At 44.3% G+C, this 19,820-nt stretch overlaps 1 protein-coding gene across 6 annotated transcripts in view; it reads right to left on the reverse strand.

Annotated features, from left to right (window-relative positions):
- The window catches only part of LOC147156076 (cadherin-7), a 153,712-nt gene that overhangs the window by 52,116 nt on the left and 81,776 nt on the right, over positions 1-19,820 (reverse strand). For 4 of the 6 annotated variants that reach the window (XM_086066223.1, XM_086066224.1, XM_086066225.1 and 1 more), the window contains 2 exons: positions 6,192-6,486; positions 709-828 (listed from right to left, as the gene is read on the reverse strand). In XM_086066223.1, the coding sequence (XP_085922349.1) occupies positions 709-828; positions 6,192-6,486 (415 nt within the window). Of the gene's footprint in view, positions 1-708; positions 829-5,507; positions 6,006-6,191; positions 6,487-19,820 lie in introns of those variants that run through there. The other 2 variants (XM_086066226.1, XM_086066227.1) reach the window with 2 other exon arrangements.

Consider the following 19,820-nt stretch of genomic DNA (forward strand, 5'->3'; position numbering starts at 1 on the left):
CCAAAATATCCAAATTTTGCATAATAACAGCATGGCCTATATTTCTTTGGGAATGAAGTAAGATTTTCTTTTTGGGAAAACATGCACAAAAAAACTACATTTCAACTTAATATGTTCCGTTCCGTTCCGTCTTCAATTCCGCTTATCCGGGGTCGGGTCGCGGGGGCAGCAGCTTTAGCAGGGAAGCCCAGACTTCCCTCTCCCTAGCCACTTCAGCCAGCTCCTCCGATGGGATCCCAAGGCGTATTATGTATTATTTGAACTATCAATTTTGATAGCACAAGATTAATATTCAAACCGAGAAGAAAGTGCTGCATAGCATCCCGAAAACAAGGACTTCAGGCTCCAGGTTCAATTGACGTGGTTACAATCGGGAACACCATAATCAGCCCAGTGGGCCCCAGATGGGAGAAAGCTGGGTTTGCCCATGTGGGTTTTAGCTCGGGCCCACATGAGGCCCCACCTTGAGCCCATCTGGGCTTGGCCCCATGGGGGCACCATGAAATCCCTGGCCAAGATGGGCAGCCCAGATGGGACCCATTCACCAGCCCACATGGGCCCCACATTGGTGTGCTGGCAGGGTTTCTCGTTTGAGTTCCAATGCCAACCATGTGATTGACATGCAGCCTCAACGACACGCCCAGTTTCAAGTCGGATCCGCCCACTCTTGTGGCAGGCGCACAAATCGTGTACTTGGCACACACTCACCAGTTTTGGGCTCCACGGAGAAGTAAGGCTGGCCGTGCACGATGCTGTACACCACCCTGGCGCTGTTCCCGTACGTGGGGTCGTCAGCGTCCGTGGCCGCCACTTGCACCACCATGGTTCCTGCGGGGGGGGGGGCGGACAGACCTTCATTAGTTGCCACGGCAACTGCCACAAACGCAGCTAATTGTGGAACCGGCGGCGGCGGCGGCGGCGGCGGTCGCGTGACCGATTGCATTTGAAAGCGGAGTAATATTGGAGGAAGAGAAACTTGCGACGCGGCAAATAATGTCATTAGGTGAAACGCTGTCATGACTTGTCGGTGCTGCTGTTTAGCTTACTAATGACTTGTTATTTTCAAATGTAATGAAAAAAAAAAGAAGCTTTTCTGACACAACATGCGCTTTAAACGCCCACTGCTGCCCACGTTTGTTTACAAGCTCAAGTGTAATTCCTTTCGGTTTTAACTTTTCTATTCCCCCTTTGTTTCCATTTTCAGTCCCATTTGCAAGCAGCGTTTTTGGAGCCAAAAACGTGCGAGCCAGATGGCGAGCGTGACCCATCTGCGTCCATGTTAACGAGGACTTAAGCCTTGTGTTTGTCCAGGATGTTCGGCCGCATTTACACTTCGCTGCTCACGCTGTCACAATTCCGAGTGCGACGGTGAACTCCACTTGGCCACAACAACAAAACAAAAAAACATTCTCAAATTAAGGTTTCAAGCCTGGGTTAGGGCTTCAAACAAGGGTTGGAGTTACCGATTATGGTTTCAAGACAAGGCCGGGGTTTGGAATGATGGATTTTCAAGGCAGGGTTATGTTTCATTGTAGGTTTTCAAACAATGCTTATGGTTTCAAATTAGGGGTTTCAAGTCTATTTAAGGGATTCAAACCAGGGGTGAGCGTTCCCATATGGATTTTAGGCCAAGGTTGGATTTCAACTTAGTCTTGGTTATGATTTCAAGTCCAATTTATTTTTATAGCTTTTAATCACACAAGAGTGTCAAAGGGCGTCACATAACTTTAAACTCTGTTAAAATTTCAGGCCAGGGTTAGGGTTTCAAATAAGGGTTAGGGTTCAAAGTAAGCTGGGGTTAGTTAGGGTTTAAAATGAGGATCTGGAGCCTGGTTTCGGATTTTAAACAAAGGTAGCACAATATAATGCAACAAATAAAGAGAAAAAACAGCTAATCAAGAAAAGTGTTGATTTAATAAGTGTGCAGCAACATTTAATGTGCGCTGTCACATTCGAATAACGTGCGTGGAATAACCTTGAAAACCATTAAAAAAAAAAGAAAAATTCCGCCCACCAAATATTTCACTTTCACATTGACAGAAAAACGCCGCCTTTTGGGAAGCGGCGCCGCTCGTAAAAAAAAACAAAAAAAAAAACGCGGCCTGTTTTACAGGCTTTTACAGAATGAAGTGATCATGGAAATTGAAGATTAGAGTCGACCACGCGCCTCGTAAAAAAAAGCAGAATTAACGGGCGTCGCCCCCCCCCGCGCGCTCCCCGCCGCCCGGCCGGCCGGCCGGCAGGAGTTATTGCTGCGCCGGCCGCGGAAGGACGCCCGGATTATATCATCGCCTCTTAGTCATGACAGCTTCCATTACGGACAAGGTCAAAGGAGCAGCGCGTCAAAGACAAGTCCAGCCGGCTGCAAATCTTCATTTTTGTGCCGTATTTAAAACATCCCGCGTGCTGCCATCCTCATCCCACTTCAGGATTTGCGGCGGAAAAGGTGGTCACCTTATTTGAACTTTGGTGTTCGGCAAAAAAAAATTCATACATTCTTGAGGACTGGGGTGAGATTTCAAATTAGGATTTCAAAGTACGGTTTTGAGCCTGGGTTAAGGTTTCAAACAAGAGTTAGGGTTTGAATGAATCAGAAATCTGAAAAAAAGAAAAAGAAAAAAATCAACAACAAAAAAAAAAATCAAAAAAAAGAAATCTGATTTCAAAATGGAGTTAGGCTTTCAATGTAGTGCTTTGAGCCTGGCTGAGAGTTTCAAAGTATCAAATTAGGGTTTCAAGCCAATACAGTATTCGGGTTTTAATGTTAAACATCAAGCCGGGGTTTCATGGGTTGAACGGTAGGGTTTCAAGACTGGGTTTAAGGGTTCAAGCCAAGGTTAGGGTTTCAAACAATGCTTAGAGGTTCAAATTAGGGTTTAAAAACAGGATTAGGATTTGAAAGTTAGGGTTTTCGAAATAGGTTATTAAGATACAGTTAGGGTCTCAAATGAGAGTATCATGCCTGGGTTAGGGTTTCAAATAAGAGTTGGGGTGTCAAGTTGGAGGATCCGATTTCAAGCCGGAGATACGGTTCAAAATTGGGTTACAGTTCAAAATTGGGATTTCAACGCTGGGTTACGGTTCTAAATTGTGGTTTTAAGCAAGGATTACGGTTTCAAATTTATTGTCAGTTTAAGTTAATAAGGTTTGAAATGAACCTTTCAAATCTGGTGAGGTGGATGCAAAAAGTATATCGCCTCACATCCAAACAACATTTTCAATATTTATTCATTGTTTCTAGTGCAGGTTTTAAATGATGGTTTCAAGCCAGGGTTAAAGATTCAAGAAAGAGTTCGGCTTTGAAATGAGGGTTTCCGGCCTGAGATTGGCTTTCAAACTGGGGTTAAGTTTGGAATGAGGGGGCGATGCAAAAAGTAAAAGACAGAGCTCTCCATCTCGTGGGAATTGGCAATTGAGTGCCGTAGTCGGTGTGGACGGACGGACGCGCCGGACCTCCCGGCGCCGGACGCAGCCAGTCAGTCATCTTCTTATCTGGACTCCTTGCGGTAATCCCGTGCCTCCTTAAAGTTCAGCTCTGCGCCTCCCGTCTGTGTAATCCTTCCCAGATCAGCGTCGGAGGCAAAGCGCTCGCTGCCCGTCTCCCCTCGGAAAGACATCCAGCCCCCCCCCCCCCTATTATTTCCATTTGGTCTTTAAAGGTAGCACCTTTTGTTTCCCGCTAATTTCCATTTGTATGCCAGCACGTGTCTTTGACGTTCCGCCGATGAAAGAATTTGCTGCTGCTTTTTAAAAAAAAGTCTTTATTTTTTATCTGATTTTGTGAGCAGCGTGTGTTAGTAAAAAACCCTCGAAGATTGGGCTCGCTCTCCACTGGGCAGTTTTTTTTTTTCTAAGACCAAAAGGCATGGAACGCAGGCCAAATGAGCAGCTGATATATTAGCTCGTTGTTCCTACAGGTTGCTTTGTGCTCGCCACCCGGTTCATTTGTAAAAATGACAAGCTCATCCATCTAAATCAATCTCGTTCATGAGAGTAGCACGTTAGTTAGCCGCTAACTCATAAAAGGTACTGACTGCGTGCTGTAGCATCAAGCTCGTTAGCATACCTACCTATCTACTAAATGTATTTGAGTTATCACACTAATCAAAAGTAGCAATTTGTCAAGTTAGCAATCTTATCTAGACAATTAGTCATCGCTAACTCATCGAGCATCGTAGCATATCTGTAACTCCTGTATCAATGTATCAGTCATCTAATGCTACCGCTTTTATCAATCAAAAGTTTGCAACATATCAATACATCAATTACACGTTCTATGAAAGCCATCGTGAGACTAACTAGTTGGTCTACGTAGACCTGTCCGTCTATCTATATTTGCTACTATCATTTTTAGCTAAATTAACAAATTAGCTCTCTGAGAACAACTTCTCACCAACTCATTCAACTACTTAGCATATTTTACAAGGTCAAGCTAGTTAGCCTATTTAGCCATCAAACCTTCTATGGTAGCTATTTTGCACATACATCCAGTTGATGTGATTATTAAACTCATTAAACTACTTGAGTTAACATATCTTTCAAGGTCAAGCTAGTTAGCCCCATCTAGCTATCTAGCCATCTATTGTAGCTACTCAGATGGCTTAAGTTACATATGTTATCCAGTGCAGGTAGTTAGCATGTCAATCTCTCCATCTCCAAATTGGAATGTTGCAGTACAGCAGCAAGAATGTGCCGGTGACATCCGGCTTGCACGGGGACGAGTGTACAGCTTCCAGCCTGGCCGCCGGCATTTCAACATCTCGGTCGGAGGACGCCTGCCACTTGCAACGAGGCCAGATAATGTCGTGATGGACGGAAAATGGTTTGTCCTTCCTTCCTTTTCTCGGTCTCTCCTTCGGTCTCTTGGGGCCTCCCTGGTTTTGTGTTTTTTTGGATTTGTTGGGGTCTGGATGTTTCTTGGGTTGGGGAGGAGTTCTGGTGGGGGGTGTCAGGTCGGTGCTGGATTTCACCTTCCTTGGTTTTCTTTGGTCCCCTCGGGTCTCCTGATGGCGGTGTTCGGTTTAGGTGAACGGTATGAGATTTTTTCTAATAGGTTTTTTGGTGAGCTAACAAATACACGCACGCACGCACGCACATACACATTCTCACCCACACACACACACAAAAAAAATAAAAAAATAAATAAAGAGCAATGATGATGACATTTCCGAATGAACAATACTGAGCTCTTAAAAAAAGAAAAAAAGAAAAAAAAAAGGAAAATGGTTTGTCCCCGATCACAATGTATTTGTCTCAATCAGAGGGTGGCCACATACGCAGGTGGCCGTAAACGGGAACTTGGAAGGAAAACATCCCCGGGGGCGTTCCGTCTCCTCCCGTCAGATTCAGACCTCGGTGCCGCTCGAGTGGCCTCTCAGACGCGCGTCACTCATCAACGGCCTGCAGGCCGGCGCTGGCATTTCAGGTGATGTATGTAAATCAAGCTACAAGGGGCTGACACTATAACAAGCCCGGCTGGTATTAAAAAAAGACCACAGGCCACTGACCGAAACGCACAGAGGCTAACGCCGGAAGAGCCGCTCTTGCCCTTGTTGTGTTTATCGCGCGTCTGTGAAGTTCACTGGCCTCGGGATGTTGTTGTTTTCACCTGGATTTGCTTTCCTTTTTTGGCGTGAGCAGTCGGAGATCTTGAAGCAAACAAGCCAGCAAAGAGGGGTGGTTAAGGGAAGTAGTTTGAGGTTAGGGGAGGAGAGTTAGGGCGAGAGGGTTAAGGGGTTTTGGTATTGGAGGATTAGGGCTGGGCTCGGGTTTAAGGGTAAAGGTTAGGGTGGTTAGTTTTGTAGGGTGATAAGGTTTTATGGTTTAGGATTCGTAAGAGACACGATATATAGGTGCTAGCCACTAGAGAGTTATCGGAAGAGGTTACATGCTGGGTGAGGCGGTTAGGGGTCTCTCTTCCCAACATTGTAGAAGGACGTGAGCTTTACTCTTGTAACCCCTAAAAATGTGGCAGCACGAGTTAAGTTCATCCCTGAATGACCCTCTGGTCAAAGGATATTTCTAGGGGTGCACCGATCGATCGTTCCGGGATCTGGATTGAGGCTCATTTCCTTCATTTTCAGCGATCGGCTGAGCCCTTAAAATAAAGCAAGATTGGAACATTGAAAAAATCGTGATGGGCATGTCAGGTTTTTATCGCACCCAAAAAACACAAATCAAAGCAAGCTCACCTAGCGGCGACATCTCAGGCACTCCAGCGAAGTAGGGCCCGTCCAGAAACTTGGGCTCGTTATCATTGATGTCCTGCACCTTGACCACAAACTCGGAGCGGGGCTCGACGGGCAGGTCGCTGAGCCGATCCACGGCTTGGGCCTGCAGCGTGTAGTAGGCCTGCGCTTCCCGATCCAGCCGCTTGGTGGCGTGGATGTCGCCCGTGTTTTCGTCGATGGTGAAGATGGAGGTGGCGCCCTCGCCCGACAGCACGTACTTCACCTTGCCGTCGCCCTTGTCCACGTCCGAGTGGAGCTGTTGGGGGGGAAAAAAATGGAAAGTGTTGGAGATATCGCATCAACTTTGAGGAAGGTGTAAAAAAAAAAAAAAAAACTGCTGACATGTTAGCATCAGGGGTGTCAAATCCACGTCTGGAGAGTAAAACAAGTCTGCAACCGGCAGGTAAGATCCCATAGAACCTGAGTCTTTTGCTACCTCTGGTTAGTATTTGAGCATTTTCTCATGTACAACTGATATATTTTTTTTCAATACATTTTGTAATTGGACATGCTTAACATATTTCATGAAAAAAGTCCAAGGAACAAAAGATGAGTCGACATTGCAGTCGCAGTACGGAAACAAATTATAACCCAAAACGTATCCGATTAAGAGCCTGGTGTCCATTTGGCACGCGCGTCCATATTTATGTTCCATATGTGATGCGGAATATGAGCCAGCAGTCATCTGGGAAATCTTTCAATTCATTTTATGGGCTTTGGACGCAAAAACAGAGCGTGTTCTTCTAAAATGCTGAAAGCATTGCGGGAGCTTCTTTGATGAATTTGCGATTGTGAAGATATTTTCCCTCGTTTATTCTCGTCGCCACACATGCAGAGTGCAGACTCAAGTTTGAAAAAAAAAAAAAGAAAAAAAAGAGGTTTTGATAGCTTGTGCGTTTGCGAGTATCAACAGCAAGAGTGCGGGTCACGCTCCCGAGTGGGATAAGTCCCTTTTGATTGCTTCATATAAAATTCCTGTGACGACAAAATGATGATCAAACTGTCGGGAAAATAAAACGTTTACATCTCGCCGAATGAAACGAGGATGTATTAATAGCAGGGGGGGGGAAAAAAAGGTCACATACAGATCAGTGGCGTGTTATTATTGAAAAACATTTGCAGAAAACCAAGACAAACCTAATAACATTTGGAGACGTGAAAATCCAAAGTGATGTCCATCAGCGGCGAACCTGTTACATTTCCATTCCCGCGCCAGGCTACCCCGCTACCTCAACGAAGAGCGGAAGCGGTGAGTTAAAGGCTTTTAACGGGAATGTTTGTGCAGACACAAAGGCCGAGGAGCTTGCGGATGAGGAGAGCGCAGGCGCTGTGATGTCGCACCTTCGCGGCGAGCGGCTTCCATTTGATGCATGTTAGGATAGAGGAGGACTGAAAAACGGGGGGGGGGGGGGGGGGTTGGGGGATGATTTAGGTTTGTTGAGCGCTGACATATAAGTGCTATAATGGCTTGCGTTTATATTGCACCTTTCCAACCTTCAAGGTGGCTCAAAGTGCTTCATTCACAGTGTTAAAATTGAAGAAGGATCAGGCCATCCGGCCCGGGTGCTCGCTTTTATTTGTGGTCCGTAAAAATGGAAAAATTCCATCTCCACCCAAGCCCCGAAAAGCGATGAAGCAACCTAAATGCAATACTCAAAAAAAATGATGTGGTCATGAAAGAAGCACAAGAAAACATATCAGCTGCATTTTGAGTCAAGACAAAACACAAACAATTTAGTTAGACTTTAAAAGCTAAGAAACATTCCCTGCTATAAAATTCTGCGGTTTGGCTAACTTTGGTTTGCGAGTTGGAATTTGATCGTTTCACCTGTTTGGAGGTCAAATGAGTCATTCACACGCTGGTGAGTAAAGTGTCTCTCGCTCAAGGGAGATTTAACGAGCCTCGCCTCAGGTAGCCTTTGGGATTAAGACAGGATTGTGCCATTTCTAGGTGGTACGGCTGTAAAAAAAAAACACATGACGACTCTGAAACTGCAGCCTACCACAGCTGTAGGAAGGACAACCCTGTTTGGCGGGCAGCACATGGAATTCAAACCGTCATTTCTTCTTCAAAGCAAAAAGTCTCATTTACACATTGAATCGGTGGAGGCTGGTGTCTGTGGATCTCACTCGGCTTCGTCTGTCCTTCCTTCCTTCCCTCAGTCTCTCCTTCGGTCTCTTGAGGTCTCCCTGATTTTTATTTTTTTTTTTTTGGATTTGTTGGAATTTAGATGTTTCTTGGGTTGGGGAAGAATTCTGGTGGGTGGCCCGGTGGGTGGTGTCTGGTCGGTGCTGGATTTCACCTTCCTTGGTTTTCTTTGGTCCCCTCGGGTCCCCTCGGGTCTCCTGGCGGCGGTGTTCGGTTTAGGTGAACAGTATGGGATTTTTTCTAATAGGTTTTTGGTGAGCTAACAAATACACGCACGCACGCAAGCACATACACATACTCACCCACATACAAAAAAAAAAGTATATATATATATATGTATGTATGTATGTATGTATGTATGTATGTATGTATATATATATATATATATATATATATATATATATATATATATATATAAAATAAAAAATAAAAAGCAATGATGATGACATTTCCGAATGAACAATACTGAGCTCTTTATAAGAAAAAGAGAAAAAAAAAAAAAAACATGACGACCACAGCTGTAGGAAGAACAATCCTATTTGGCGGCAGCACATGGAATTCAAACCGTCATTTCTTCTTCAAAGCAAAAGTCTCATTTACACATTGGTGGGTTTTAGCCTAGCTTAGCCTTAGCCTAGCCTAGCCTAGCATCCTTGATTCGTCACACTTGTGCCATCTTCAGGCCAACAATGTAAACGGTATAGCGCTCTCAAAGAATGACTTTCAACGGACATTCCCACCCCTCTCTTCAACACAATCGTCTTGTCCTCGCTAATGCTAAAGCAAATGGCTAATTCACGCAACCGTCGTCGGAGGGCTGAAGTGAGTCTCACTCGCCTCACGAGTCACGACTGTGCAACCTTCCGTAAGGCAGGCCCCGCAGAACACGGTATTATCCGGACTGATGGCGTCTTTCCAATGGACAACCCTGATGCGCACTTTGCCAAACTGAATGCGGCGCTGCTTGAAATGCAAACAGGCAGTTCTCTCGCACTGTTTTTAATGACGCGCTATGTCACAATTAAAAGAGAAGGCCCGAGTCGTCAAGAGCTGATAAACACAACAGCCAGCACGCGGAAGCTTTTTTTGTTTGTATTCGATCAAATCAAAGCCTCGACGCTTTCAAGTAGCCTCCAATGGTGGGACAAATGCAAATCCTTGTTCAAGCCCCCCCCCCCCGCAACATGGCCACTGATTCTTTTGGGTTGTCTGCGGGCCACCGATGTGAGACAATGATTGTGCATGGAGCCAAACAACACCGCTGGTATGTTTTATGCTGGGGGAAACGACGTGTATTTCAATTACAGCTGGAAAAATAACATCATAATAATAATAATAATATCGGCGTCATTATAATGCTTTTTCTGCTATTGTGTGCATCGCCGTCTAATTAAGTCTGCATGTGTTTGTCATATAGCAGCAGTGACGGGGGGGGCCTCTGTAAACATTTTCTTTGCATTACCGGCGGATTATTGACGAAAGCCCTCACATTCAATCTATTGGAAAATGTCAACACGGCGTTAAATAAGCAGCACTGCAAGTTTAGAGGCTGCGGTCAATATTAGATTATGGCACAGGAGTAACACGCCAAACGGTGGCGGTACGACGGCAAAGGGTTAGATTAATGGAATCCATCAAGCAGCGAGGGTTGGGCGCATTAGGAGGCGGCGAAATTGCCATTTGGCGTCCTCGAGTGCCTCCGACGCTCGCATGTTTGCCCGTTGCGCAAAGTCAACATTTCATCTCGGCGCGGGTAAATCCCAGGAGGTTTGTTCACAAAGCGAATGCCAACGTCTTGGCAACCACAAGGGGGCCAAAGTTCAAATGCAAAGGGGCCGTATTTTGAAGTCAATTTTTGGGCTTTGCTCGATGTCGCATGCAGATGTTGACACATTTGTATCACTTTTGGGGGATTTAGGGTTAGGGTTTTCAAAACTTGGGATTTCTGTCTGAGGTAGTGGATCTTAACCTTGTGGGAGGTACTGAACTTGGAAAAATTAAATATGATTTTTTTTTTTTCCCTTTCAAATTTAAGACATAAAATGAACAGGAAGATAATTCAACAAATGTTTTTGTATTCCACATCTCCATTCAAGTTCAGGAAGTGTTCCTTTAGTTTTGCACCATAGCTATTTGTGCTGGACTAGAATTGCTTAACTTGCAAATCATGCACTTAGGATGCTGGCTCCCATAACTCAACTTAACTACATTTATAGAGCACTTAACAATAACCACCTCTGTTTTTTTTTTAAGATGGGGGCAGCCGATACAATGAAAACAGCAGATGCCCCAGAATTGAACCCTGAGGAACACCATTCGTTCTGAGACTGACTCAATGAAGCCCTCGGGGCTCGATCGAAACCAGGTTAAGAACCACTGGTCTGAGGTCTCGGAAGGACGAGTCTGAGTTCTTACTTGGGAATCGATTCCCACACTGCAAAAACTGAAATCTTAAATAAGATATCATTTGTTGAATTTAACCTAAATTTGCTTATTTTGCTTTGACAATTTTTCTTTTAAATAAAAACAAGCATTTTCCACATTTTAAGATGACAACTAACCAACATCAAAGGCCGTGAACTAGGGTTTGATAAAATGAATTTTATTATTTTAAGATTTTGTGTAATCTAGTAATAAGATCAATAGAAAAAAATAAAAGTATGAAAACAATCAGACAAAAGTGCAATATAGCTTAAGTGGTTCGTTTTGTTACATTTACTAAGCTCATTTTTTTTCTTGTTCCAGTACCAGCTCAGTGGTCTAAAGGTCGAGCGCCTAACCTCAGACTTGGAGGGTGTGGGTTCAATCCCTGGCTGGGTCATAGCAAAGACAATAAAAATGAGACCTGTTACTTTCTACTGCTTGACACTCAAGTCGGTTTAACTTTAATTTAATTTCAACTCATTTATTGCCAGCCCATTAAAATAGAACGTTGACGTCTATAACCGTCAATGGCAGTGAAAACAGTTCTATTTATTACGGCTTGAAAAAAGTCAATATTAGTTGTTTATAGTCTAAAAATTCTATTTTCAAGACGGCTGTGGTTGATATGGGCCCTGGTATTATTTTCTTATTTTTCAAGATCTTTTAGGCAGACAATTTTGCTTATTTGAAGTAATAATTTTCTTATTTTACTTTTTTCTTCTTTTTTTTTCTTAAATTTTCTACTGTCATTTTTGACTGTTTATCTATGCCAGCGACTTATAATGACCAACAGCGATATTAAATGTTCTTCCGCTCGACAGCAGAAGGGACAATTGTGCATCCACATGTCGTAAACAGGCCCAGATTTCCTACTAAGTACATTTGTGAGTCAAATGAGACGAGGTCATCATTATTTCAGTAGCTTTCCAGCAGTTTTTCCTCACATTTGAGCTCAGTCGTGCGCCGTGAGATTTTTCTGATGTAAAAAAATGGATGGAACACTAGAAGACTATAAAAGTCTGTTATAGTCTTGAGACGGGTTTTTGTTTTTTTTTAACACATATTCCGCCGTTGTTTTGCGCGACGTCAGATAACTTCTCGCGTTCTAGTAAGTCGAGTGTATCGATTTTTTTGAAGCAGCGACTCCGAGGAGCGAACAATGAGCCACCTTCAATTGTTGTCTGTAATGCAGCATTATGAGTCTCCACCTTGTCCGCAATTACTGCTTATCATTGATTTGGATTTGAACACACAACTGGATTGGTTTGTCGATGAAGTGCATCTGCGCGTCAGTTGTTCCGCAAAATGAAAACCAGAGAATTGATCAAGGCGGCCATAAAAATATGAGGTTGTTTAAATTAAATGGACTCATCGCAAAGCCAATAAACACTTCGATTCTTTCAGCAGACGTCGGCCGTGTTCTTCATTTACGTTCAAACCAATTACCAACTTTTCAGGTTTATAAAAAAAAAAAAAAAAAAAAGAAAGTAGAAATTCGATGCTGTTAAACTTGGAAATTGTTTCTTGCCTTTTTCAATTTCCTGGTGTGTACATCTTCCAAAGCTGGAACGTCAGACCAAGGTTACGCAATTGAAACGGCAAAATCTCATTTCGCCAGGTCACATTTGAAATGGAGGAACGCAAATTGGCTCGTTTTGTACTATTCTTGACTCCTACACTTTGCTTTGCTTTTCTTTCATTGTAGGTAATATTTCTTCACAGGGGACTTTTGATGTCTTTTGGGCAACATGTGACGTCTTGTTCCCTGAATTCATTCCAACATTTGTACTCTTTTGTCCAGAAGTTAAATTTACAGGTAACACACAAAAAGTCCAATTTTAATGTTGTCAACACTCACCCCAATTCGACGTTGCATTTTGTTATGTTTTTACGGGATCTTATGACAACTCGTTCCCTTGAATTCAGACAAAATCGTCCCAGCCGATAATGTATAACTGAACGCATGGCGTTCCACAGGGTTCAATACTGGGGCTGCTTTCATTGTATCTGGCTGCCCCTGGGATCCATCTTAAGAAAACAGTTGTGGTTGTTGTGTTGCTGATGAGTTAAGTGATGGGGAGTTAACGTCCTGCTTGCAGCTGAAGTTGAGCAATTCTCAACGCTTTCTGAATTCAAGGTGAAGACAAACACAGTCCATGAATCGACGACTCGCCCTGTTCATTTTGTTCACCAATACAACCGATACCCGTGTCTTGAATTTGAGGGGGGAAAACATTTTATTTTTCAAAAAAATAAGTGTTGGGTGAAACTGGAGGGGTTCGGTACCTCCCACAAGGTTAAGAACCACTGCCATATATTGATTTCACAGGTGACAAAGCATAATCCAAATTTAATATTGGGACGCGTCCATCATTGTCACGTCTCCTTTCTGCTAATGCGATATTTGTCCTTTATCGATTTTGGCAGAGGAACCAGTTGAGAGGAACCAGTTGAGGTGGCTGGGGCATCTGGTTCGGATGCCTCCTGGGCGCCTCCCTGAGGAGGTGTTCCGGGCATGTCCTACCGGCAGGAGGCCCCGGGGACGACCCAGGACACGCTGGAGAGACTACGTCTCACGGCTGGCTTGGGAACTCCTCGGGATCCCATCGGAGGAGCTGGCTGAAGTGGCTGGGGAGAGGGAAGTCTGGGCTTCCCTGCTAAAGCTGCTGCCCCCTGCGACCCGACCCCGGATAAGCGGAATTGAAGACGGAACGGAACGGAACGATTTTGGCAGGTGACAAATCTGGGCAGGGCTGTTTTTTTTTTGTACTCGGCGCTATTAGCTCTTTAAAAAAAAAAGTTTCAACTCTTGTGAGACTTGCAAAAAACACATGTTTAAAAAAAAACATTTCTTTTATATATTTTTTTTAATCTCCCCTGCAGGTAAAGCTGAAAGAAACTCGGCGGGGGATTCGTAAGACGAGCGCGATGTTGAAACGTGAACTCCGGTTAAATGAGCGCCGTTCATCCCTTTGTGAGCCGACGGCTCTCCCGGGAGCAGCCTGCGAGCTTCGTGTTGATCGTGTTGATCGTGTTGATCGTGTTGATCGTGTTGCCGAGCGAAAGAGCACAAAAAGGAGCCGCTGACAGGCCGCCTGTGAAAAGCCTTGTAACCAGTTTTGTTCAATTTACGCAGGATGGTTTGCGTTGGCGCGAGGCGAGCGGGCCGGCGCTGGAAAAACTGGTGTGCCGGGCTGCAAAAAAAAAAAAAAAGGTCCCCTTCCTGCAGGCCACCTTTGAGCAACGGCACATCATAAAGAAGCCGGAGAGCCTTCAATCAACGCTCGGCCCGGGGATGTTCCGCAGACTACTTTTTGAATTGAGTGGCGCCCGCGGCGAGGCAGTGACACGGAAGGAAAGAAGCGCTCGCAAAAAATGAAACATGCCCGCAATCATTCCCAGAATAAAACTGTCATTATATTATGCTGCAATACAGTAAGCAGGAGTTATTGTTTGCGTCTTCGGCTTCTTGGTATTCTTTCAAACTTTAAAAAAAAAAAAAAAAAAAGCATTCTTGAGGAAATGCGCTTCTGCAACATTCACTCAATGGCGAGCTGTCAAGGTCAGGAAGGTCTCCTCCATTTGTTTAAACACAGTCAGAAACATTGACCGACATTCGCAACCTGAATTTGGAAGCGTACTCTAAAAACAGTTAGGTCAAAAAAGTAACCCCATTTTGGTGGGAAATTTCTTTCTGACAAAACAACCCCCCAAAATTGGGTTGCTTTGCATAAGTAACACCAAAAAACTGTGTCCGTTTGTTTAAAAAAAAAAGAAGGAAAAATTAGAAAGTTGGGTCAAATGAACCCAATAGTGGATCGGTCCGTTTTTGGCCCAATTTGGATTATTATTTTTTTTTTTACCCAACAGTTTTTAGAGTGTACCATTTTTGCTAGTGGTTTTATAATTTAAAAACAAATCAACCTCTTTTTTTGTGTGTTTTCTTTTTCATTTTGACCGAACTTTTTAGCCTAAAGGACTAACTAACCCAAAAAGCTTTGTTGGGCTCTGTGACCCAACTTGTTTTTACCCAAATGGTTTTAGAGTGTAAATGAAATAACCCCAAAAGTTTGGTCAAAATGAACAACACAAAACGATGCATCTATACTTTTTTTTTTTTTGGACTCAACTTGGATTATTTTCGACACAACTGTTTTTAGAGCGCAGCATTGGCGAAAAGTACGATTTGTTGAGATAAAACCCGCCGACCACTCGCTGCCACTTCTTTCTTTTTTTTGCCGTTTCATTCTGTTCTGCTACTTTCTATTTGAGTCCAAAAATCATTTCCTGTCTGTGTTTCATTTAATTGCTCTTTTATTCATTTTTTTTCTCGTTTGAAAATCAATAACCGAGCAGACGTTTCAATCCGGCAGGCATAATTCATTACATTTGCATGGTTAATCATTAAAAAGGAAGCCAAGACCAGAGGAAGATGAAAAAAGCGCAAAAAAAAAAAAAAAAAAAAAAGCAAAGAGGGCTTGTGAGCAGCTGGGACGGACATCAGCACTTTTCATCTATTCACTGCGTCCACCCGTCGCCATGGGAGACGCGCGAGACGCAATCTCATCGGGAAGGTGTGCGTTTGAACCCTTTCAACTAACTGACCGCAACATTAGGTACATCTTGCGCAATCTCATGTGTGGGCAAACTCAAAAGTCTGCTTACGGGAAGCGACACGTGCGTGATGACATCAGAATGATGAATTTTTTATAAAAAAAAAATAATAATAAATAAAATAAAAAGAATGATGAAATGACTTGAAAATCCCCGTCAATTCTAATAATTCATGTTAAATATTTACAGTCAGTGTGCGTTCTATTTAATTGTATTTTTTCCCTATTATTTATCAATACTGAAATGTGCTGATTGGTTATAACATGCAAATTTCATTTCCTTCCAATTATGCAAGTAAGTAAGTGCTTCTTTAATTTCATTTAATTTCATTTGTAATATTTTCCCACGCCATTGTTACCGATTGGCTGAGATAAATCGCATGCTTATGGCGCCTTACAGTAAGTCAGTAACATTTTGATGACAGTCGGGTGTAGATTCGACTAACTTCTCGCCCCCGATTCAAAACGAGCCAAATCGAAGGCAGATGTTGAATCTGCCCCAATAAAACCACGCACAATAGCTCGACAACGTGAACAAAAGGCCGCCGTTTTCTGCCGGCTTAACGAGCAAACGCGGTGAGACAATGCGCCGAGGCGGGTTGCATTTGCGCTCGCCTTCACATGACCGCCGCCGCTGCCGCCACGCCGCCGCCACGCCGCCGCCGCCTTGATTTGATAGCAATTCACACAAGGGGCCAAACATACGGTGGCGGTGGCGCTTTCAAGCGTGGGAAACAATGAGACGTGGCATCCGAGGGAAAGGAAGGTGCAGCGGCGGCCAAAGTTCCCCGAGTGAAGGCTCAAATGATGAATGGCGGACATTTTGCGCTGGGAGTTTATATCCAGCCAAAGGAGACGGATGGTCTCCCCGCGCTCGACACTCACGCACCTGCATCGCTGCCAAGCGTGACGCAAACCGGCACGGACCGCCGCCGCACCTTGGGGGGAGTCGTTTTAGGCTCGCAGTCGGGCTGAAAAATCGGCCATTACGCTCGAAACGGGGGTTGCCAACGCTGAACCAGAAATCACGCTTTGGTTGTATTTGACGATAAACAACCGTTTCAAGTCGGGGGTTTTTTCAAAAGGAGTGCAAAATGCCCCAAAAAAAAGAGAGCAGACTGTCCAATTATAAACATTTGAGCGGTCATCAACTGTGTAAGATTGCGCTTAATAAAGCGGCGATGCGATCGGAGAGGAGACAAGCGAGCCCCGCTGGCCCCCCCAACTTGGCCGCCATTCGCCCGCTCGCACATCAATGGACTTCATCAAAGTGGCAAGTCAGGGCAAGCTATTGTATTTATTTCTTTATTTTGTTGAGCGTGCGGGTGCGTGCGTGCGTGCGTGCGTGCGTGCGTGCGCTGCCCTCATCACAGGGATGCACATGAATGGGGGGACAGGAATAGGCCTCCCTTTCAAATCATTCTGGAGGAGGGAATCAAAGCTCCTTTGTCGGGAAAAAGACGAGTCAGATGCAAAGCGCCGCCGCCACAGCCGCTATTTTGTTGCGTTTTTTTTTTTTTTTTTTTTTTTGCTTCTTCCCTCCTCCTGCGCGGCGACAGCAGGAGGCTGCCAGCCGTCTGATGGACACGTCCAAATAAAAGTGAACAATGGCAAGCCGACGATATCACATCCGCGTCGGCTGTTGTCACCGGCAGAACCGCGCGAGGTGAACATTGTGTTTTCTTTGAGCTCGGGGGCGCGGTCGCCGCGGTGCGACGGCGTCTCGATTGCCGTCAGTCTGTTTTCTATGCTTTGTCCTCATTAGCATGACCGGCCGGTGGAGGCGGTTCCACTTTCAACTTTAGGCAACAGGCAGAGGAGGGTTAGGATTTGAAATATGAAACCAGAGTTAAGATTCGAACCCTGAACGTCAGCAGTGTGCGGCAGACGGGCTACCCACTTCCCCACCATCCTGTAATCAGTTGTATAGAATTTGGTTGACCGCATGTCCAAATGATCAGTTGTGTCGTCATTCAAACTTGAAAAAAAAAGAAAACTTGAAGCAGCCGTGGCAAAATCAACTCTTGATTGCTACCTAAACCGGCTGCGGTAGACAGTGAAAGTCAGTCAGTCAGTTAGTTAGTTAGTTTGTTAGTTAGGTAGGTAGTCAGTAAATAAGCTTGGTAAGTAGTTAGTTAGTCAGTTACCCAATCAGTCAGGTAGGGAAGTAATTAGTTAATTAGTCTGTAGGTCGGTATAATGTTAGTTAGTTAGTTAGTTAGTTAGTTAGTTAGTTAGTTAGTTAGGCAGGCAGTCATTCAATTAGTCAGTTAAATAGTTATGTAGTTAGGTAGTCGTTTATGTAGGGAGTCAGTAAATAAGCTTGGTAAGTAGTTGATTAGTCAGTTACCCAATCAGTCAGGATTGGTAAGTAGTTAGTTAGTTAATTAGTCTGTAGGTCGGTATAATGTTAGTTAGTTAGTTAGTTCATTAGACAGGTAGTCAGTCAATTAGTCAGTTAAATAGTTACGTAGTTAGGTAGTCGTTTAGGTAGGTAGTCAGTAAATAAGCTTGGTAAGTAGTTAGTTAGTCAGTTACCCAATCAGTCAGGTAGGGAAGCAGTTAGTTAATTAGTCTGTAGGTCGGTATAATGTTAGCTAGTCAGTTCATTAGTCAGTTAGTTTGTTTGTGTACGTCGTGACAAACCGGGTTTTAAACAGAATTTGATTCAGAGAAAAAAAAAATAATTTCAGACACTTATACCTATCCCATCGACACGGTAATGTTAAACCAGGTCTCAATCTGGATCTGATCCAGGTTGCCCATTTGGCAGCAATGTAAATCCATGTTGAGACGCTTACACCTCTCTCAAATGTCGTCCGCTCAGGTCGCCATTTGTTGTGCTTATGTGGGCTTTTAGCAGCTCTTGGAAGGACGTAAACTTCAGCTCCTTCTGGCTATTAAGATCCTCGCTGCTGGTCATTGATTTCACGCCTGATAAATGTTGAAGCCTTGGCAGCCTGGCCAGTGTTCTTATTGGACTTCAGCGCATAGACAGGACCACCCAGCCACCCCCCCCCCCCCCACTGGCCCAAAATGAAATGAATGTTACCGTTGCTGCCTAAGTGCTGGAAGAAGCCATGCATCACCTCCGTGTGAGTCACAGCCCACAAAAACACTTACTCGAGAGAGCGCCATGATTTGTGATAAAACGCATTTAGAAATGAGACCTACCAAAAACAAAAGTGCAGTTTTGATTATTATTATTATTTATTTTTTTAAACAACACACACAAGCCTTGTGGGGGCGCGGGGTGGGCCGCTTCTTCTTTTGGCCAGCGAGAAGTATTGCTATAAATATCTGCCTTCTGAAGGCCCGGCCAGATATTTCCACCTCTGATTCGGGCTCATAAAAGAGTTACAACCTTGTGAATTCACACACACACACACAAACACACAAATACACAAACAGCTTCTCGATCTCACACTCTCATGGCTGATAGCAAATAATATGATATGTTGAAGGGGCTCGGAGGGGGTCAAGGTCTCTTCAAATGTGCCACAATAATAAATGTCCATTTGCACTCATCTAAATAACTTAACGAAAAACATATTGTTTGTCGTGTCATTACAAATGGCTGGGCTGGTGGCGCATCCAACAACGCGGCAGCTCATGTTCAACATTTGAGGTGGCATTCGTAGCAAGGAAAGAAAAAAAAGTCGGATGCCTTTAAGTGCTTCCTTCACGTGCTAAAAATGATTTCTTGGTACTTTGTTTCAAAGTTGACCGTGAAAAAAAAAAAAAAAAAAAAAAAGTCCCGAAAGAAGAAAGTAGGCTGTTCGGCTTCTTGGCAAATAGGAAGACGCAGCGTGAGGAGGACGCGCCGAGTGATGAATGGAATCAAATCCTTGCTTAACGGCAGCGCCGGTGATTTGTGGCTGATTTTACGAGCGGCGGCCGAGGCGGGGGGGGGGGGGGGGGGGGGGGGTTGACGGGGCGGGGACGCGGAGAGGAACTTTGTTGTATTGTGAAGGTGAGCCATCAAGGTGAGTTTCACTCTCCCCCGCTCGTGAAAAAGCGTTTGCTAAATCCCATTTTCCGGCCATATGATGAAAAAGTGAGCGCGGCGGCCGAGGAGCCATTACGGCGGAGGGAGGGCTTCCCGCTCCGAGGGGAGTTTCTCCAGCGCCGCTCCGTCTTTTCTTTTTCCTTCCCGTCTTGATCTCGAGGGGTAATGTGACAAAGCCCTTCACACTTTTTTTTCTTCTTTTTTTTTTTTTTTTTGCCTGGGAAAAAAAAAAAAAAAGCCGCTGTCCAATTTGCACGGCTCCTGCCGAAAAGTAAAAATTGCCAACTGCGCTCTGCTTTGTGGCCTTTCTAAAGACGCTGCTTCTCCATCCGTCTTGCAGCCACTCTGCATTGTCTTGGAGAGAAAAAAAAAAAAAAAGCCCAGATAAAATGTCC

Source organism: Leptonotus elevatus, chromosome 21, assembly GCF_054856555.1.
Source record: "Leptonotus elevatus isolate MCC_2025b chromosome 21, RoL_Lele_1.0, whole genome shotgun sequence".
NCBI classification, from domain to species: Eukaryota; Metazoa; Chordata; class Actinopteri; order Syngnathiformes; family Syngnathidae; genus Leptonotus; species Leptonotus elevatus.